The 20,316-nt window shown below is 41.8% G+C and overlaps 1 protein-coding gene across 12 annotated transcripts in view; it reads left to right on the top strand.

Moving 5' to 3' along the window:
* Positions 1-3,416: 3,416 nt before the first annotated feature.
* LOC109996627 (ephrin type-B receptor 3) overlaps positions 3,417-20,316 on the top strand; it is a 60,128-nt gene continuing 43,228 nt past the window's right edge. For 4 of the 12 annotated variants that reach the window (XM_065955794.1, XM_020650863.3, XM_065955795.1 and 1 more), the window contains exon 1: positions 3,418-4,186. In XM_065955794.1, coding sequence (XP_065811866.1) covers positions 4,123-4,186 — 64 coding nt within the window. In that variant the 5' untranslated portion in view covers positions 3,418-4,122. Of the gene's footprint in view, positions 4,187-20,316 lie in introns of all 12 variants that reach the window. The other 8 variants (XM_065955797.1, XM_065955796.1, XM_020650855.3 and 5 more) reach the window with 4 other exon arrangements.

Below are 20,316 nucleotides of genomic sequence, written 5' to 3'. Positions count from 1 at the left end.
CCCTCCCCCCCAAGAGTGTTAGTTTATACTGAGTCCATATTTATGGTTTGACACACTTTCTTTTTCACATCGGCAAACAGTTGGGGGTTTGGGAATTCTCTGAGGCTTACCCCAGCTAATCTTTTGTTTATCAAAGACCAAGATTTTTTGCCTTGTGATCTTCTGGAAGAAACCTTCAAAGCTGTGTCAGACCCCCGACAAAAATCCATGTTTTCTTTTCTTGACAAAGTTGCTCTAAAGTCTTTCTAGCTCATTTCCTTTAAGAGCAGACAGGAGCGGGTAGAAGAAACAGAAGTAGCCGACGTGAACTCGCTGTGCTTCTGGTTGCCCTTTAATGGCGACCAGGCAGCAGAGCCAGGGCTGCAGTGGTTTTGGCAACAAACAAGACCGTCTGCTTTGAAGCAGCCACGGATCCTCTTACCCCTTGTCACTTCACTTCAAAAATATTTTTCCTTTCAAACCTGTGAAGTATACAGCAATTCATATGGGAATTTGACAAAATTCTTTCAGGAAGAAGTACCACCCAAAATGCCCTGAATCTGAGGGAGGCTATAAGAGCCTTTTTCTCTGTGTCTAGGGTCTATCTTTTGATTTCAATAAAATCATTCTTTATTACAATTATATTAAAATTAATCCAATATTTTATTTTTTTTGACAACATTAGAAAGGCTATGATACCTAACCATTGTTAAGACACAGTATTGTTTATTTATCAGTCAATAAATGTGCAGCTAGATTAGGAACATTATTAATTAAACAAATGCATAAATATGTTTATCATAATGTTTTATCTCGGTTGGAACAAATGTTTTTTTCAGAGCTCACATGCTGTGCTGCTGTATCATCAACAATAATCATCAAAAGGAGAAATATTCCTAAACACGCTATATATCTACCAGCAGAGATTATAGTTTTATTTCACTCTCTATCATTTATCATTTTGTTCAATCTGGTTTCTGAGCTGACCTCGGTCCAAACTGGTATTTTGACCTGTAGAGGTTATTATCTTTAGTCATTATAAAACTGGTCAAATGAAATGGAAATATAAAAAGTCATTTTCAGACATGAGGGCCCAAGTATCCATTCGATTGGGTTGGCCTGTAACACCAAGCAAGAAAAGTTTCCATTTACATACACTAGTCCAGTGTTTTATGTGTATTCTTTCATTAGCCAAGTTTTTAAATAAAGAGAAGTTCTACAAGTGGTGGACCTTTTCACTTCACTGAATCTTCCGACTCTGAAAGGAACATCACGACCTATCAAACACACTTTAGTACATTTTAGCTAAGAACATTTTCTTATCCCTTACCACAATTCAAAGAATATCTTCCATTTCACAAATAAATTAAGCAAGACATTTTTTTAATAATCGTGACAAATCAAATTCACTCCTTATTGGATTATTAAATTGCCACATCACATTGAGCGATAGTTTGTTAGAGTTGAAAAAGATTTTTTTTTAAATCAATTAATTTGACAATCACACTCAAAAGTTGCAAAAACGAGTCAATTGACACAGAATGTTCTCTTAACACTATTTCTTCCACCACACATGTGTGATAGTGGCTCCACTGACACATAAAACCGAGAGACACACACCAGAGCACGTCTGTCTGCCTGCCCCTCTCAGGAAATGGCGTCCAATCACCTTTCAACTTTACACTAACAGACATTTGGCTTCACTTGGACATTTCACAGGGCTGGTTTCCTCTGAGCACACGTAAAACATTTCTTTATATTCCTGCTGAATGGACGACGAATTCCATTGTGTGAACATAACTGTTATTCTCTGCACACGGGGTGAAGTAAAGAGTTGAAGCAGCCTGCCTATAGACTGCACTTCATTTACATGAACTTTAATAAGTTTATTTGAAGAGCTGTGCTCAGCTCCTCGCTTCCTTCTTATCTCCAAATACAGCAGTGAACACATCAATATTCAACATAATTAATAATGTAGTGGACTTCAGTATCTCAGTATTAATGTTGACTGTGCCTGTCTTCTCTGGACATGTTATATATCTTACTGAATGAAAGGAGCAAGTTACTAAACTAAACAAGATGGGAAAAAAATATTACTATATATATATATATATATATGTCAATATAATTGAAATTATCCTTTTATATGTATGCCTATAAGCCATGTGTTGAGTCTCAGGGGGCTTTATTTTGTCAGCAGTCCCCTACAGATCACAGCATTTTATTTGACTCACCAAATGGCAATTTCTGTTTGTTTAAAGTGCTACAATGACCCACTCAATATGAATAATGTGATAAAGAAAAATGTTGTTTTCCTCTGAGTTAAGTCACTTATAATTAAGGTTTTCTTTTGCAATAAAATCAGAATTATTCATTAGATTAGTTGACTTAATTTACTCGTTTTTCCCCTTTTAAACTAAAACACTTACTGCTACAATAAAAACCAATGTGAGGGCTGAGCAACTAAGGAGAAAGGCTGTAAAAAGCCAGGTCGTGACAGATGCCCCTTCTGCCACATTTCCAAGGAAAAAGGAAGTAGATCGCAGGTTTGTTATCTTACAGCAAAACAACAACACATTGCCTGCTGCCGTTTGTACCGAGCGATTGAGATAAAATATCTCAGTGTACACAAGTGAGGGAATCAAACAACAGTTGAGTGAAATGTTGCGCTCAAGTCACACAGTCGCTTTAAGTTTCTCATCAAAGTTGTCTGATTTATGTGACAGCATTTTCGACGACACACTGCAGGGCCTAACTCTTAATGTGATGTTAGTGGATGACGGTGCTCTGATGTTCTATAAAAAGAGATGTGTTGCTGTTATACATTGTTTTAATGTATTTATATTGCATAGTTTAAAAGATATTTTGTTTTGAATAAAGCAACGACTCAGCAGAAACTTTCCTCTGCTTTGAATCGGATCTGTAGGACCCGCAGGGAGGCGCTGTGCGTCCATGCCTGTACATAGGAGCGGAGAGAGGGACGCGCTGCACAGAGAAGATCAAGTATGTGTACAAAATCACCGGCCAGACAACTAAGATATTTGTTTCAGCCTTTCACATTCTTAAAAAATGCAAATTAAGATAAACGTTTACATTATAAAAAAATATATCTATTGTAGCCTGTATCAATTAAAAATATATATATTTAAACCAATGTGAAGTGAAGTCGATCGCTTTGTATTCTGAATTAATTGTGCGAGTGTGAGAAATTCTCTTGGAGAAAAAAAAATACTATAAATGCAATATGGTTTTAAAAAGACTGTCAGTGACGACTATTTTACCAAGTGCATGTTAAAGTAGATATTTTATTTTCAATGCAGTTGCTTCTAACGTAACCCCTCCTCCTGCTGGTGCCCCGTCTCTCTCTCTCTCTCTCTCTCTCTCTCTCTCTCTCACACACACACACACACTCCCCCCCCGTTATTTTTGCACAGCCCTGAGCTTCGTACTAGTGCAGCACGAGCCGAGCGAGAGGAAAAGACAGACGGTTCACACGCAGCAGCCAAAGCTGATCAATTCGCTCAGGGAATAAATATCTACAAATCGCGCGGCTCTTTCTTCATATAAAAGGAATACCACTTGATCGTGGACGCATGTGAGCGCGCACATGCTTATTTGGGACTTACATACCATGGTTCTTCTGACACAAGTGCGGCTGTCTGTGCTTGTGCTCCTCTGACCATAGAGAGGGTCTTTGGATCTTCTCGAGAAGGCTGCTAGTTCTTGTTATTTCTTATTTTCTTCCATTGACGATAAACGAAACATTTCTGGAAATATTCTCCGGATGGTGACCCCGGACTGGACTACCTGTTTTCAGCTGCTCCGCTCCATGCGAGGGAAAGGGACTGGGAGACTTGAGCGCATTGCATTCTTTCTGGTTTAACCAGGCACGTTGGAGCTCACATAAAAGGGACACAGGGCTCATAGATTTACACATTTTACGAAAAGGAGAGGTCTTTCCACTAAACACTTATCTGTACGCCTTTTGGTGCATGGGAGGTATATAGTTCCAGTGGGTTTTGACACCGCTGGGACCAGGACTTGGACTGGGACGGGTCTGGGTGCGTGGAGCGTCGGATCACCCAGGATTGTATTCCCTCCTCTCTCTCGTGGGTTTATTTACATGTCCGACCTGAACCCTTTATGACAATGGATTACTTTCTGCTTTTATGCAGCCTCTTGCTGCCTGTGGTGTCCGCCGTTGAAGGTAAGAAATTCCATCTTTTGTATTTAATTTGCAGGATGCCTTAAAGCGTATTTTTGTGAGCCAGCACCCATGCCTGCTTGGCGGTGCGGCGGGTGAGGCTCCTGTCTTCACAAATACTTCATTTTTTTGTTTCCCTCGGTTTCAAAGCAACTTTTCACTTCCAACGTGGCCATCTGGCTTCTTTTTAAGGATCTTTAATGGCATTATTGGCTTTACGCAGCCATGCGCTGTGGCCGGTGCAGGTTCCACTACACAATTGTTATGCGCGTCGACTAAAGCTCATCCATTTCAATAGAAGTTGTGTATTCTTTATTGTTGGATCAGCTATTGCCGGGTGCTGGTGCTTTCTTCGTCACTTAAGGGAAATTAGCGCCACACTGTATCTCATCGGGGAGTCGCGGCTCCAAGACCCCCACCAGACACTTTCCCTCAGGTCGGCTGCGTGTATTTTAGTGCTGTGCGAGTGCGTGGCCTTTTGACATAGGACTATCAGTGTAAGGTCAAAGTAAACACTCAGAAAAAGGCGATAAAAGGCTATATTTATTCTCTATTTAGTTGTAAATACTGACATGTGATTTTTTTATTATTATCCGAAACCTATTAGGATTGTAAAACATTAAACTTTTATGAAGTATTTTTTCAATGATTTCATTTCTTTTTAAGTCGTGTTTATTTTATTCCAACAGAAGTGGGGTCGATTGATCATCGCTTACAATTATAATTCATAGCAGTCGCTTACAATAACAAAGCCATCTGTTAAGGCTGAGTGTTGATGTTTTACGTGCGTAAAAATCGATGGAGAATTCTAGCTGTCTTCTCGCCCCACTGAGAAAGACTCTCGCTTCTCTTATTTTAAAAAAAAGAAGCTCTCTATCTGCTCTGTTTTGGGGAATAAGAATACTGAAGAATGGAAATAAGGTTGAAAGGGGCCTAAAGCATGACACTATGAATGCAGAAGCTCCGGCGAGGCTCCCGGATGGCTTGGGATGCCAGTATAAGTAGGACAGTGTGCCAGTGGCTCAGTTAACGCCTTTCTCTCTCGGTTTGTCTCTCGACCTGTCCACTCCAAGTCTCTGGAGTTTATCTTATCATAAAACATGTGAAAAATGCCAACCCCTTTTCCCCAAGGCAACCTGTACTTTGATTTACAGTTTTACTGATTTGAAATTCAACTAAACACTAGCCACGTACAGTTGATAGGCTGCATAAGTACAGTAGATACAAACGCCGAATAAACAAAGGAACCTACAACGTCGTAACTGTTTCACGTGATCATTATGGTACAATTTATTCATTTAAAAAAAATAATAATCTCAAACATTAGCTTTGAACCGCGGCACGACCTCGGTCTGTGCAAATAAGATGTAAGTTTTTCTCACTTTCCAGATTGCTGCTGACCCTAATATGTGAAAACATCCGCAGGCCGGTTACAGTCTGTGCTGCATGAGAAAAGACCACACTGCCGCTTGAACTCTTAATCACAATTCTGATCAAATTGCCCTTTGCACCAGTGCTTCTTCTGCCACGGCCAGTGTGAAGCATGTCTGATAAGTTATATGGTTTAATTGGTAGGCTACGTATAAATAACAGGGCGATATAATGGGGCAGTTATGAGAAAAGTGACTCAATCGCACAAAGAGACTTTAGTAAATACGTGATTGAAACTTTTGATGTTGTTAAATGAAGAACTGGATCAATTAAAGGCACACTATGTAGAAAGTGAGGGTAAAGCTGGCTTGAGTTACACATTTTCATATGCCTACCTCTCCTGAACAACATTATTTTGAAACCCTAGTTCTTTATTTTGCTAGGGACCCCCCTGGACAGCTCTCTGTGACCCCTGCAGGTCACCGGACCCCAGTTGGGAACCACTGACTTAAAACACATGGCTTGAATGGATGAGTGGATTCTTGTTGTGCACAATTTGGGGGCACAGAAGGTAGATACAAGGATGGAGGAAAGGAAAAGGTGAAAAAAGGGAGAGAGAGAGGTAGAGCGTCGTGATTTCTTGATAATAGTAACGAGTTAGCTGCGCACAGGCATGAAGTTCATGCATATGGTTAGAACAATCTATTCCCTACACAAGTGATGCCATACATTGTACCTGACCGACCTATGTGGGGTTTTTTTTCCCCAAAGCTTTTAATACAGCTGGGTGATTTATGGCCGCTGCTGGGACTTCTTTCGGGGATATCAGGGTTTATGGAGATTTAGGGAGGAACAAGCGGCCTGCTGGGGAAGTTTCCTCGGCCCCACTCTGCGTCTCTCCGCGGGTCCCAGGGTCACAACGCTCGGGACAAACCCTTAATGAATTCATGTTTTCTTTTCCTTTTTTTTCCTCCCCCATTTTCTTCTTTCCTTTACTTGTTCACATCCGCTGCTTAAATATGGCTCTCATAGTAAAACCCAATCTCGTATATTTAGTTTGTTTTTAATTATTTAATAAGAAGACGGTTCACTCGTTTGAATTCACTGCAAACACCAGCGCTCAACACTATTTATCTTTTTTTAACAAACTTTTACACTTTTGACTGATGGGCGCTTTTCAGTGGCTGAAAAAAGTACATAAAGTTGTATTGCAAAGGATTTATGATAAAATAGCTGTTTTGTGTCTGCGCAGGGACAATACTGAAATGTCCATATGACATCTTACATGTAGATTTTTTTCAGTGTCAGTTATCTAAATATCATATAACCTTTCATTTAACATCAGTTCAAGCATACAAAAATGAATTATTTTTTTCGTTTTTTTATAATGAGAAATTGATCGTCGCGATGCTTCTGGGGTCAGAAGATGTCCTCCTCTGGTGTCAGAGAGGCCGTGGCTGTTGAACTTCAGGCTGCTCTCAGTCTGCTGAGGAGACAAATTGTGCCGATGACAGTCCTGTGTCGCGCACAGGATCTGTGGTTAGTACTGGGTGTAAATTACTTGTGATGAAGGGAGGAAGCACTGACAAAAGACACGAGCACACAGGCACCACAATTATTTTCAGGCCGGGCCAAAGAGCTGTAAACGCGATTTACTCAAGTTTAATGTCTTTATGTCTTTTTTGAGATGATATTGTAGTTTAAATTGATTCTGGTAGAATAAAACCTGTACAGTGTCTGGTTTTAGCACTTAAGAGTTCCAGTTGAACACATTTGTATTGAAGTTAGTAAAGTTGAATAGTACTTTCTAAAAAAAAAAGTGTGGCGTGTATTTATTATGACAAAAACATCAACTTCGTAATGCCTGCACTTTAGCCAAACGCCCAAATCTCTTAAGACAACTTCAACCCGAACAGCTCTCACCTGGAATAATTATCAGTCTAAACGAAGACAAATGGGCTTTTATAGTCACAGCTCAGGGTTCCCCACTCATTCTACATACTCGTTTTTTTTCTTCTATTTATGGTGGTGTGTTTCGTGGAGTGATTACGAACAAGCCGTGCCTTTGAAGCGCACATGTTTATGTTTTTACGTGGGTGAGATCACACCTCCACAGGAGCTTTCCTGTGCCTGTTTGCAGTTGGCACATTTCTCCTCTTACTCTCTCACATGATTTATTCTCAACTGGTCCTCTTTTTTTTTTTTCTCAATGCAGGGGAGGTCCCCTCGTCATGTTTTATTATTTTATTACCAAGATTAGGAGGCTATCGAACATATGCCGTGATATCAGAAACGTTTGGGATTTAAGTGTTTAAATAGTTCTTATTTGACGAACACAAAACGATCTCACACGCATTTTAAAATGAAACGTAAGATATATGGTAGCCTAATTAAAATGTAAGTGAGTTGAATTCAAGTGATTATAAGGCGAAAGGCTGTCCCTGACTACATTTTTTTTTACACTAAACTCCAAAAATATATATATATATATTTTTCCAGGCCCTTCAATAAGTTTGGAATCTTTGGACCTTGCTGAATCACAAACTATACAGTAGTGCAGAAGGAGCAACATGGCCATAATGTCCGGCACACAGTTATCGTCCGAAGGCCTCCGAGTGCACCAGGCTCTCTTTCAGTCTGTGTGGCCCGAGCAGGACTCACCGTGAGGCTGCTGTGTTCCGCTTTCCTCCAGGAGGTCCTCTACATTACATTCAAAAGCAAACTAGTGAGCAAATGTATTTAGAGTCGCAATTGAAGTGACAAAGGGAACTATTAGTGATTCTATGGCGGCAATCACGCAGACCATTCAGAGGCCGAGTGGAAACGCACTGAAGAGGCGTGGAAGTGGATTAGCAAAATAAAAGCAAAGTCATTCTGCCTGTCCTGCTAATGAATCAATCCCGAGGGAATTAAGGAGGTCAGATACATGTTAAAGCTACCTATCTATCTATTTATCTATGCAATATATTTTTCTTACTTATTTAATACAAATAGCCTACGTGCTTTTTTACGTAAATTACATCTTGCAGCGATGTAAAGAGACAGACCTACCTCTGTGTGTTGTTCAAAGTGTCAATTGATGTGGTCTCATTGATCGAGCAAATCAGCTCAGCCCTTTAAAATCGCACCATCAGTTCTGGTGCAAGGCTCTCTGTCTTCACGCAAGAAGCAATCAGCAATGCATGAGGATATTTATCAATGAGGCCCTGATCAATCAGCTGCATGAAGGACAACGCCGCCTCTAGTACAAAATTGCCAGGAGTTCACATTGGGCAGAAAGTCAGAATTAAGGAAATTATTATTTATTCTGATTATAGTTTATTATTAACCATGTATTAACTTTAAAAAAAAAAATGTTTTCCTGTCATGTTCATCAAAATGTCAAACTTTTCAGTTTGGTAGTATACATTTGATTTAATACTTTCTTTTAATGGCACAGTAATGCAGATTGATACCATTATTCACATACAGTGAGTACAAAAAACACGAGAGGAAACAAAAGTACCAGTTCATCACCTCCAGCAGTCCTCTGGTGGATTTGACCTCGTCAGGCAGCACAGTCTCTATAGGTCATACGCTCGACAGCAGCCATGTTGAACAGATGTACAGTGACTTAGGTTCAGACTGTCCTAAGGCGCTCAGAAAGAAGGGGGAGCGGATGACGGCATGTTGGGAGTCAGGGTGGGATGGTATGGGGGCTGTGGGGTGGGGGGGTTGTGAGGTTGTGAGGTTGTGTGCTTGGTGGCAAATTTGGATCAGAAACCCAGAGAGCAGCAGAGTTGACAGACTTTACAGATGCAACGGGCCTGCGGGAGCGCTCATGTGCACCCACTGATGGTTCATGGCTCATATGGCGGCCTCGGAAAGATTCACCGAGCTGGAATTTCACATGTAGGCAAGCAACAGCCGTGTCCGGCCTGCTGGGGCTTTTTACACACCAGGATGTGAACCGAGCAGGATGACCAGTGGAAATAATGCAGCAGCTTTTGAAAACGCAGATGTTGTAAACTCTCTGTAGCTGTGTGCTGTAAGGTTTATTTCTTTTATTATCAAATATGACACAGTGATGTTGTCAAGTCTTGCCCATTTCGCTGTATTTGTTCGAAGCTTTACAATTAGCTTTTAAAGCTTCAAACAGGATCCACAGACATACAGTGTTAAACCAGCAGCTAAGTTATTCCATGAAGGAAATATGGGTGGAAGCACATTAGTATTACAGTATTCAAATATGAGAAATGATTTTGCAGTTATTTAAAGTGATCTGCATATCAAGCTAAATACTAACATGTTTTATCTGATATGAATAATGACATGTACAAGTCCATGTCCATATACTGTACATACGCATAGGCATTTAATATGAGTTTGAAGAATAGGATGAAGGTGAATTTATATTAGAACTTGCTCCATTTATCGAAATAGAATCTGAGTACAACATATGACGCATTTACTGAAAATAAAACACGCTTTAACATGAATTACAATTCAAATATAGTTAGTATAGGTGCTCAGTGTGTCCGATGCATATCTATTATAACTGTTGTCACTTATTTTAAGTTAAATCTTTGTGTTCATGAAAAAAAAAAAAAAAAACACATAAGAAATTCTGGAGATACCTTTTGGACAATTTCTTAAGCTGTCCATGTGTGTACAGCTTGTGCATGTGTGCCTGTGTATGACATCCGTGTGTGTGTGCAATCCATCCTGGCATCCGACAGAGGGGCCTTGTGGGATGGCAGGTTTTTGACACCGACTGTTGAGAGCAAGCAGAGGAGGGCGAATGTGTCTGGGCCTGCCCTGCTGCACACACACACACACACACACACATACACACACAGCCGGTGTCTGTACTCAGTCGAGCAGAACAAGGGAGAGAGAGACACACACACACACACAGGCACAGGGAGGAACAGAGAGTGAGGTAAAGATTTCGATCACGGGGAAAGCAAGTTGGGTGGGGCAAATAAGAGGTAGGAGTGTATGTGTGTGTTAGAGAGGTTACAGGGGTTGGGAGTGTGTGTGTGTGTGTGTGTGTGTGTGTGTGTGTGTGTGTGTGTGTGTGTGTGTGTGTGTGTGTGTGTGTGTGTGTGTGTGCGCGTGCTTTGCTGGGGGTACAGTATGTCAAGGTCTGTATATTCCTGAAAGTTAAGGTAGATTATATTAAAACAAAAATAAAAGAGGTAGGTCTTGGCCACTATTGCACAGGAGATTTGTTTTTATTGAGGCACTTCCTTGTTTAATATATTTAAATAAATTAAAAAGTCATTGTAAGCCTTTCACTTAATTCTTTACACTATTACCTTATTTCATTTAGACTCGATAATTCTTTCATGATCTGATTACCTTCCAGAGGGAAAAAAAGTAAACTTAAAGTGATTTAAAGTTATTCACAACCTGATAATGTTATAGGAAAGCCCAGCATATGATGATCACATATGATGAGTGTTTCACATTGTTCTGCTCAGCCAGACAAGGACGACCTTCTTTTTTTTTTTTCCTGATCAAACTATATAAATCAACATTAAAATACTGATAAGATGTTAAATTAATGCCCATCAGAGTTACTATTTTACAGGCGCTGTCCATAAAGTGCAGCTGAAATGACCATGTGTCAAAATGTCCAGATTCTAAGTGAGCTAGGACCTGCTGTGCTTTTCCACCCACACACTGCCCACGTCCTGTGACCCCGATCTGGAGATCATGAGGGTGTCCTGGATGGATGGATTTTGAGGGGAGGAGGGAACTCCCAAGGCTTTTTCTCTTGCAACAATAGTCATCCTAACACAATCAAGCTCCAGGGGTTATCCTTTTCCAGTGGCGAATAAAAATACATTGAAAGAGGATGTGTGTATTTAGAGAAACCGACTGTGCAACTTTCCATGGCTCGTTGACACATCAAAACTAACACAAACATAGCGGGTCACATGCACAGCCGGAGACTGGGTCAGAGATGTGCGCTTGACTTCTTTTTTGTCGTCTTGGGCAGCTCGCGTATCAGGGCAGTTGTACTATTTTCATGCACGAACTGGAGCACATATGAGAAATGACATGAGGCGGCCATTAAGCTTCACGTTACTTGGCCAGCACAGTATAGAACCAGTGATGTTCAAATGAACACAGGGTGGAGTTTAAGGGGGGGGGGGGGGGGGGAGTAGACGTTTCCCAGCAGCAGTTTGATCCACCTCAGGGCCTCCTCCCACCACTTTCTTTACGAGCTACAGGCTCTTGTAACAAATTTTGCCGATGGAGCAGAAAGAGATCTTTGATATTTTTCTTTAACAAATAGCCAGTTACATCTGTCTGGAGGGTGGAGGACGCTGCTGTAAAATGCTTTGCCTTCAGGGGGGGGGGGGGGGGGGGGCACATCACCTGGGTTCAGCCTTTTCCAGTCTTTTTAACTAGAAGAAGAAAAGACAGCTGGGGAAATTCTCTTTGTCGAGTTGAACCATAACTGGAATGTTGATGGGAGGTCATCTACATTTTGTGATGATAAGAACAGCTTCAATAGTAAGGCTGTAGTGGTGACTGATTGTAGGCTTAAATGTCCATCGTAATAAAATAAAAACAAAAAAAACGGTGTGAGTGTTCAGCAATGTATAGTTGACTTGCGAAGGGATATTTGTGTTAGTGTTCCATATCACATTTGCGTGCAGAGTAGCACACCTTGTCCCGCCCCACTTCTCATCCTCTGTGTCAAAAACACTCGCCACCTGCACTTCATCTACACTTCAAAAAGCCCCGCAGGCGAGAGGAGGGCTCCCCACATCTATAAAATATTTCTCCCCTTTCCCTTTTTGTCTTCTTGAGAACAGCAGCAGGTTTAACCAGAGGCCCAGTTCTCTTATTAACAGCGCACTAAAATTCACTCTGAACATCTGAAACGCGCCCTCTTCGGCTCGCACACGCCGAATTCAAGACATTTCAGTGGCAGCAGCACCAATCACACGTGACCTTTTGTCAAGATATTTACATAATCCCCATGGTTCCACGCTGCAAGCTCTTGGAGAAACTGCCAGCTGTGGGGAGCCTCTATTTAACCTCAGCTCAGGTTGAAATGCAGTGACATAGTGACTCTTACGTTCAAGTGAGCACAATATTGAGATAGCAATCGAAGGGAGGTCAAAGACTGATTATTAAGGACCGCAGTTCATTGGGCAATTTAGCAAATGTGGAGGTGTTTCTTTTGGTCTTTTGTTCCTTATAGACTGCCCTAACACCTGACCATTTGGTAGATGGCAGAGAGCCATGAAGTGGTCTGTGTGTGTGTGTGTGAGTGTAAAGATACACTAATAAAGTGTGTTTTCAGCAGCAGTCAGATGAAGGGAAGGGAGGCCACCCTGTTTTTGCCATAAGCTTCAGTCAGTCAACAGAGCTCTGGGTCCAATGCTGCAAAAAAGTATTCTCAGGAACACTGTCTATTTTTGATGTAACTGTATTTCTCCTGTGAGGATTTTTGAACTGGTAATGATGCAGACTGAAATTAATATTGATACTTTATGACCTTCAACAGCAAACAGTAGTAGTTATGTAGTTATTTTATGCCACAGGGTACATATCAGGCAAAATTACTAACATTGGCTGCCAATACTCACTTGATATTAAAAAAAAAAAAAAATCAAATGAGCAAAACGCTGAAAGTTTCTCTCTGGTTATTCAAATGAATTGAAACTTAATTTAATCACGAAGTCCCTTGACATCTAAGTCTCTACATTTAAGCGATGTTTTCTTTTTAGAACTGTCACGATAAAAGATTTTAAAAATAATATCTGTTTTGCCGCAACCTCACATTTAAATTCTGTGCTTGTACGGCCATATGAGCTGGGATTGTACCAGGGATTTGACAACATGCGCTGTGAAAGACTAATTGCAGTGCGCCAGATGAAAGCACAGGACAATATAGGGCTGTCCCCCTCCCTCTGTGCCAAGTCAGGCCATAAACAGCTTCCCTTTCCCCTCTAACACCCTATGGAAATCCCTTCTGACCTCTCAACTCACACATACACACAAACACTTAACACACATGAATGGTGACAGTTGCTTAATCATAAAGCCATACACATGCATGCACACATTACCTCCACCCAATACACATGCAACCCGCCACCAATACTCACACACACACACACACATACAACATCGCATCCACCCCCTTCTTAGGGTCAGCGCGCATGACCATATCCACATCCCGTCACTTCTCTGCTAATGAATCAATCAGCTGGTTCCATTCATTTCATCGCTGTCAAACCCCATCGATCAGCCCCTTTTCTCCACCATCCCAACAGAGCAGCAGGGGAGCTCAAAGATCGAGAGGAGAAGAAGGGGCTTGAAACATCCTGGTAGTTCAAAGACTCCTCATTTCTCATCTGCTTTGGTCCCCCAGAAATGTGGTGTTTTGATGGTGTGTAGCTTTGGGTGTGTATATGAGTGTGAAATGAAAGAGAGAGAAGGGATTAAAAAAAGATCAAGAAGGCACGATGTCTTCTCCTACAGTTTATACATGATATCTGACCTTTCTGTTACCTTTGCAAAGACTGCCGTGTTAGCAGTGTGGAATCCATCACCATGGGTAGGATGGAGATAGCAGGAGGCAGATTGTAAGCCAAGCACAAGCCCATACAAGTCCAGGGATGCCCTTTTTTTTGTACCATGAGGTATAAACCTCCACACCACCCTACTCTGGAGTCTGAGCCTGTAGCTTGGCTACGTGAACGATGTGGATGAGCGGTCCAACTCTCGCCATGCTCCATCCTCCCCACATACTGAGTCAAAGTCAAAAAAGGTTATTAGTCAATAAAGCCTCTCAAAGTTGGAGCTTTGAGTGAGTGAGGCCATGCGTAGTGAGAGAGGGAAGTAAGAAAAGAGGGGTTTTCATTTTTCAAAAGCCATTTACTTCTGTTTATTGGCTGGCCACTTCATCTCAAAAAGTGTTGAGAGAAGTAACTCGACAGAGCGGAGATCGCAAGAAGCCAAGGTCAGTCGTGTTGGGGTTGAGGGGAAAGGAGTGGAGAAGGAAAGGTGGTAGGTGGAAGAAGCAGTTTCTGAAACTGTGAGGTCGGTTTGAGTTTGGGTAATCTCCAGATTTGGACACTTTCCATCATCCTACCGTGCAAGCTTCCCCTTTTCACGACATGCAGCTGCATCCCAGATACAAGATTGTGTCTGGGAAGGAAGATCCATTGCAACAGCACCTTTCCCTATTTTAAATCCTCAGTCTTTATATCTTGCTCACACATACACCCTCATCAGTGCCAGATGAACAGCCTTGGCTTTGATGCGGCCTGGAAGAAATCTGCCAGTGGTTTTTAATGAATATGACAAGCAAGCCAGTGCCGATCAATTGAAATGTTGTGTGACAATTTCAAGATGCAATCTCAGATAGTGTCAGAATGCGGGAGTCAATGGCAGATGGAATGTAATAATTAGAGGTGAAAAAAGGAGGAGTGCGCGAGTAAACACATATTTCACATGAGTCATCATTGCAGGCTTACAGAAAGCCGAACATTGTCTTTTTATGACCGGAATCGCGGTTAAATGTTGAATCGAAAGCCGCGTTGAACAGGAACAAAGCATGGTGTCATTTGACTAAAATAGTTATTGATCTATATGTCCCAATATGTTTTATTGCTAATTCTTAACAGGGCATCTGAGGTTGTATACATACTCTGCAGGTTTAGCACAGGTTAATCAGGTAGCACAGATGTAAAGGTCCCAGTGGGTATTGTACCAGTCAGACAGCTTGGCGCTTTCATTCTAGAGAGGAAGAACCAAATGTTTCATGGCTTTCCACCAATAAAGGTGGGCATTAACAAAAATCCTCAGGAGACAAAGCCTCCTTTTATACGCTGTTTACCTTCCCTTTCTTCACCTGCTGTCACTTTCTTAGGCTTTACTACTTTCCCAGCCTTGCTCTTGGCCAATGATCTCTTCACCCCACCTTTTTAACTGTCACCCCCATCCTTTCTTCTTTCTTCCCATCCATTTTGTTCATCGCTCTGCCCTCTGCCCCTCTTCAGTCCCCTCCTCTGTGACCCTTGCTTATCACAGTTACAGTAGGTCCTAATTGCAGTATTATTTTCCTTTCCCCGTTATCTCACGTCCTTGTGATATCAAAATCCCAGCAGAAAGAGTAAGCAGCTGGGAGACATATGCTATTTACTGCTCAGAGACCCTTTGTTGTTGCCTAAGACTTGATAAGGTCTTGAGTGTCAAGATGACTTCCCCTATTGTGTATTGAGAGAGGAAAGTCTGCACTTAAAAGCCATCGCAAATCTCCCCTCATTCCATTGGCTGAAGCATTTCCTTACATGAAAATTCTGACATGCACTTTTCTTTCAACAAAGTCATTATCACCCTTGGCTTTTCGACAAAACATGTCTTGCCTGACAGCTTGGACAATAAAAAAAAGATTAGAACAGAGGGAACGCCTACAAAAAAGAGGGCTTCTGCGAGCTGTAATACAATATGTTGCTGTAGGTGGCAAAGGGTGTCTAAGTGGGAGTCGCGTGAGGTGTCTGGGTTTTAAATACCTCAGCCAAACAGCTTAGAGTGTGAAAACAATCGGCTGAGACATGAAAGTGTGAGCGAGAACACACACAGGGGTCAGATAACCCCCGGCCAGATGGTGATGGTCAAGTGAGCCGGGGGGGCGGGGGGGAAAGGTTGTGCAGGGGATCGCAATTTTTTTTGCCACTAGTGTCAGAAGGGGGCTACAAAAGCATTAGCCCCTGAGCCACTTTTGGCCTCTGTAAACTCCCAGGGGTTCAGATATAAAAGGATAGTGATGATTAGAGATTCAATTTGGCTTGCCATCAATCAATGCCACCAAGACGGACAGGGTTGCTGCGGCTAGCCCATCCTTGCAACCAGATTGGGCCCTTGCCTCTTGGGATTCACGCCCTTTTTTCACGCTTTGTTAATTAAGCGACCAAGCTGCCCCTACACTTACTTATTTATGAATCTTGGCTTCGACCGGTACTGGAGACCACTTGGTTTCCCCTAATTAGTCTCTCACTAATGGCTCAGCTTCGAAACAATCCATACAATCTCAAACCAGGCCGCCGACCCCCATTCTGTCATTTTCACACACGGAACCATAACACCCATATGACCTTGACGCTACACAACCCACGCTGTCTGGTGTTGTGTTTCTGGGGTACTGGATAAAGTGCTCCACATGGGATAATGAGGCAACACTTAAAAAAAATCAATATCCATCTCTGTCCGTCTAAGTAATTCCTCACCTGTTCATTAACCCAAGGAGAGAGCAACACAGATGTATTGAGGCTTGATAGTCATTACATAAAGAAGAGCACCTGAAGGAACAGACCGGGAAGCTACACAGTGAAATATTAAGACTTTCCCAGAGCTGCAGGGCTTTTGCAGAATTAACTCTGCCATGATTTATTGAAACGTGTATCTACTTTTAAAAAAGGGCTATTTACAAGCACAGAAAAACAACAGATGTGTACTGGTGACTTCATAACACCTTTCTGAATGATGTATGCCAGTAGACATCATTGCTTTAACCACAGTCTTGTAATTACTGGAACTACCAATTGGTCCTGCAAACACCCTGCCCAAAAGCGTTTTTCCCTTCCTTCCAATGAAGTCACTTCTCAGGGTCAGTAAGCCCATCCGCTGTGGCCTTGTGTGGTGTGGTTTGAGTCCCATAAACACTGTTCCCGAGTCAGATTTACTGGCCAGCAGCCCTTGGGATTCATTTGTATTCTACCCACTTTGGCTGGTTCAGGGTCAGGGCCGGTGACTAATCAGGTCAGTGCTGATCCACACCCTGTGGTTAGAGCACTACCAACCCCACCTAGCTCACTTGGACCACCAAGAGGTCTGGCTCTGTGTATTTGTGCGTGTGCTGAAGGTAGATGGAACACATTCAAGCTGCATGGAAACAAACTGATATTTTTTTTTTGAAGAAATCCATTTCCCATGGACCTGGTCCTTGCAGAAAAACAAACCTGCAACTCGTTGTTGTTTATTCCCTTCAGACTGTATCGCCACAGGCCACAACAGAACTAGACCCAGCTGAACACTTGAGCTAATGGGTGAGCTTAGGCATAAACATTGGGATCGTTATTTTTTAACTAGCTGAGTCCGCCAGGGGCTGTGTTATAAGGATCACAATCAGGTAGGTTGGGTAGGCGGGGAAAACTTGGGTTAGGAAACCCATTTAACCATTAAAGTTATGAACCATTGCTATGCTCATTGCTTTCATTTTTGTTTTCACATAAACCATCCATCCCTGAATTTGATTTTCTACGATAGTTGAGTCAACAGAAAACTCTTCCTATCCCCACACAAACAAATACACTCGTACACATACCCAAACACAGCTGCAGGTGTTTGCTGATGATAATGTAGCATCCTAATACTTCTGTAGTCCTGTTGCAATTCCCAATTGACATTCTATGTCCCTCCATGCACAGGCACACACAGATTGCACATTATTCAAGATGGGAATCCATGTTTCAGATACAGTAAAATGTTTGTGTGAATGTGTGTATGTCGTCGAGATACACGGTGTGTCAGCATATAAATCAATTGGTGCCTTGTGGCTAGAGCTACTCTTTGTGTGTGTGTGTGTGTGTGTGTGTGTGTGTGCGTGTGTGTGGGTAATTGGTGACACCCTGCTCCCTCCAAACTGCCAGATTTAGTTACACATCAATGAAGGGTGAATAATACATTAGCCAGGGTAGCCCATAGTCCTCCTACATATCCCAGGAGCAAAGACAGAGGGACGAAGAAGTAGACAGCTGACAGAATTTAAAAAAAAAAAAAATCTACTAAAGCCAAAAGAGAAAATAAATTTAACCCAGGTATCACAGTTCCCTCCTTTATCCCATTTATCATCCACATCATTTATCCAAACCGTCAAACTTCATCCTACCTCCCTTTTTGTTTAGATAGGGTCCCTCTAGTGTCCCTACTCCCTTGGCTTGATATATGACGCACCTCTTTCTCCCAGATTTATGCTGCTGTTCAGGTGCTTTAAGGACAACAGGACACCTTCAGAGGGAAGAGGAGAAGATGCATAAACTCTGGCCCAGTCAGCTGGCTCCGGTTTTTAGCAGGCTCGCTGGAGTGTGCGAGGGTCCTTGAGCGTGGATCAGTGATGCAAGTGGTTCTGTAATCATGGTGCAATTATTTAGACATCCATCTTACTGTGAAGACGACAGGATGACTTTGTGCGCCTGTTTGTCTTTGTCCATGTCAGCCTGTCCACTGTGTGTGTGTGTGTGTGTGTGTGTGTGTGTGTGTGTGTATGTGTGTGTGTGTGTGTGTGTGTGTTTGTCCTTGCCAGTTTTAATGTTTCATTGCTTGTGTATCTGCAAATACGTGTTTCCCTGTCTGTGCGTTTCTGAATGCTGGATGGTTTATTCCATCTTTCTCTGGTGTTGCTGTCTGGGGCCCTCGTATGCCGTTCCAATGCACAGAGGTCTTTATGTAATTGAAGTGGGCCCTCTGAAGCCCCCCTGCCATATGGACCAAAGCAGACTTGTCTGTCTGTCTGTCTGTCTGTCTAATTGTCCACCCATCAATTTATTTTAATTGCCCAGTGCCAGGACTGGTTGCTGTGACCATATATCGAGTGGTTTCTCTATAGGTTAAATACATTAATATGTAATAAGGTTTGGGACATGCACAAATCCCTGACCATGAGAATGACCAGATAATGCTGATCTGGGCTGAGGCCTAAATCTGCATGGATGCAATTTTTCCAATCCTCATCATTGTCAATGTTATAAGCATCTCTTTTGGTTTAAAAAGAATAAAAATGTCAAACTCCAACTAAAGTTGCTCTATGAAAGGAAGGTGCAGCATACAGAAAATGTACCAAACCAAAAGAAGAAAAAAAAGAAACCACATTATATTTGGAACATCTTGCTGTGGCAGTTGAAGACAGATTTGTATTGTTTGCTCTACAAATGTCATAAAGTTAATTCCCGTCTGTACTGTAAAGTTATATAGCCCAGAATCTGTGTGGCATAAAAATGTGAAGTGTGTTTTGGAGGTACAGATTGCCAACCCTCACAGCAGTGATTTTGTTTATTACGGTAATTATACTAATGCCTTTAAAAAAAAGAAAAAAAAACATGTTCTGAATTTATTGAAGCAATACCAAAAGCCAGAAACCTCTACCCCGTCTCCTCAGCCATTTTATTTCCCTTTAATTTGAATTATACTGCTAAAGTCACACACAGGTTTTGTTGCATCTGTTGTGAGAATGCTCCAACTAATGTGAGCATTTTCACATATCATCTTGCAACGTTGCTATCCAAGTAATTTGAACTTTTCTTCTATAGCAATGCAACACTAACAGGACTCTAATAACACTCTCATCCTTGTATTAAACAGTTTCTGAATGCTCTGGCCGCTCTCTTCCTCTCTCTCTCTCTCTCTTTTGGCTGGTTCATTACTGACGCTTTTAGCTGCTAAAGAGGCAAAGTCCATTTGCACAGAGGAGGTCTAACATGTCAATTTATTACATCAGCCAAGTGTTAGATTAATTAACTCAGTAGCTAAGAATGCAGGGTTCGAAGATGATCTCGAAGGAAAAACACACTGATAGTGTATATGAGGGAGAGCTTCCACACAACAGATCAACGTGATTAATCTCCCACAGCCATTTGTGGCAGTGAGAAACAAAATAGCCATAAATAATAATGAGCTCACCACTGCATCTTTTACTCTAAGGCAGGTTTATCTGCCACCACTTACTTAAGAATTTAAATAAAAAGGCTGGTAAT

The sequence above is a fragment of the Labrus bergylta genome, chromosome 6, assembly GCF_963930695.1.
Source record: "Labrus bergylta chromosome 6, fLabBer1.1, whole genome shotgun sequence".
NCBI classification, from domain to species: Eukaryota; Metazoa; Chordata; class Actinopteri; order Labriformes; family Labridae; genus Labrus; species Labrus bergylta.
This window is presented reverse-complemented; position numbering and strand designations above follow the sequence as displayed.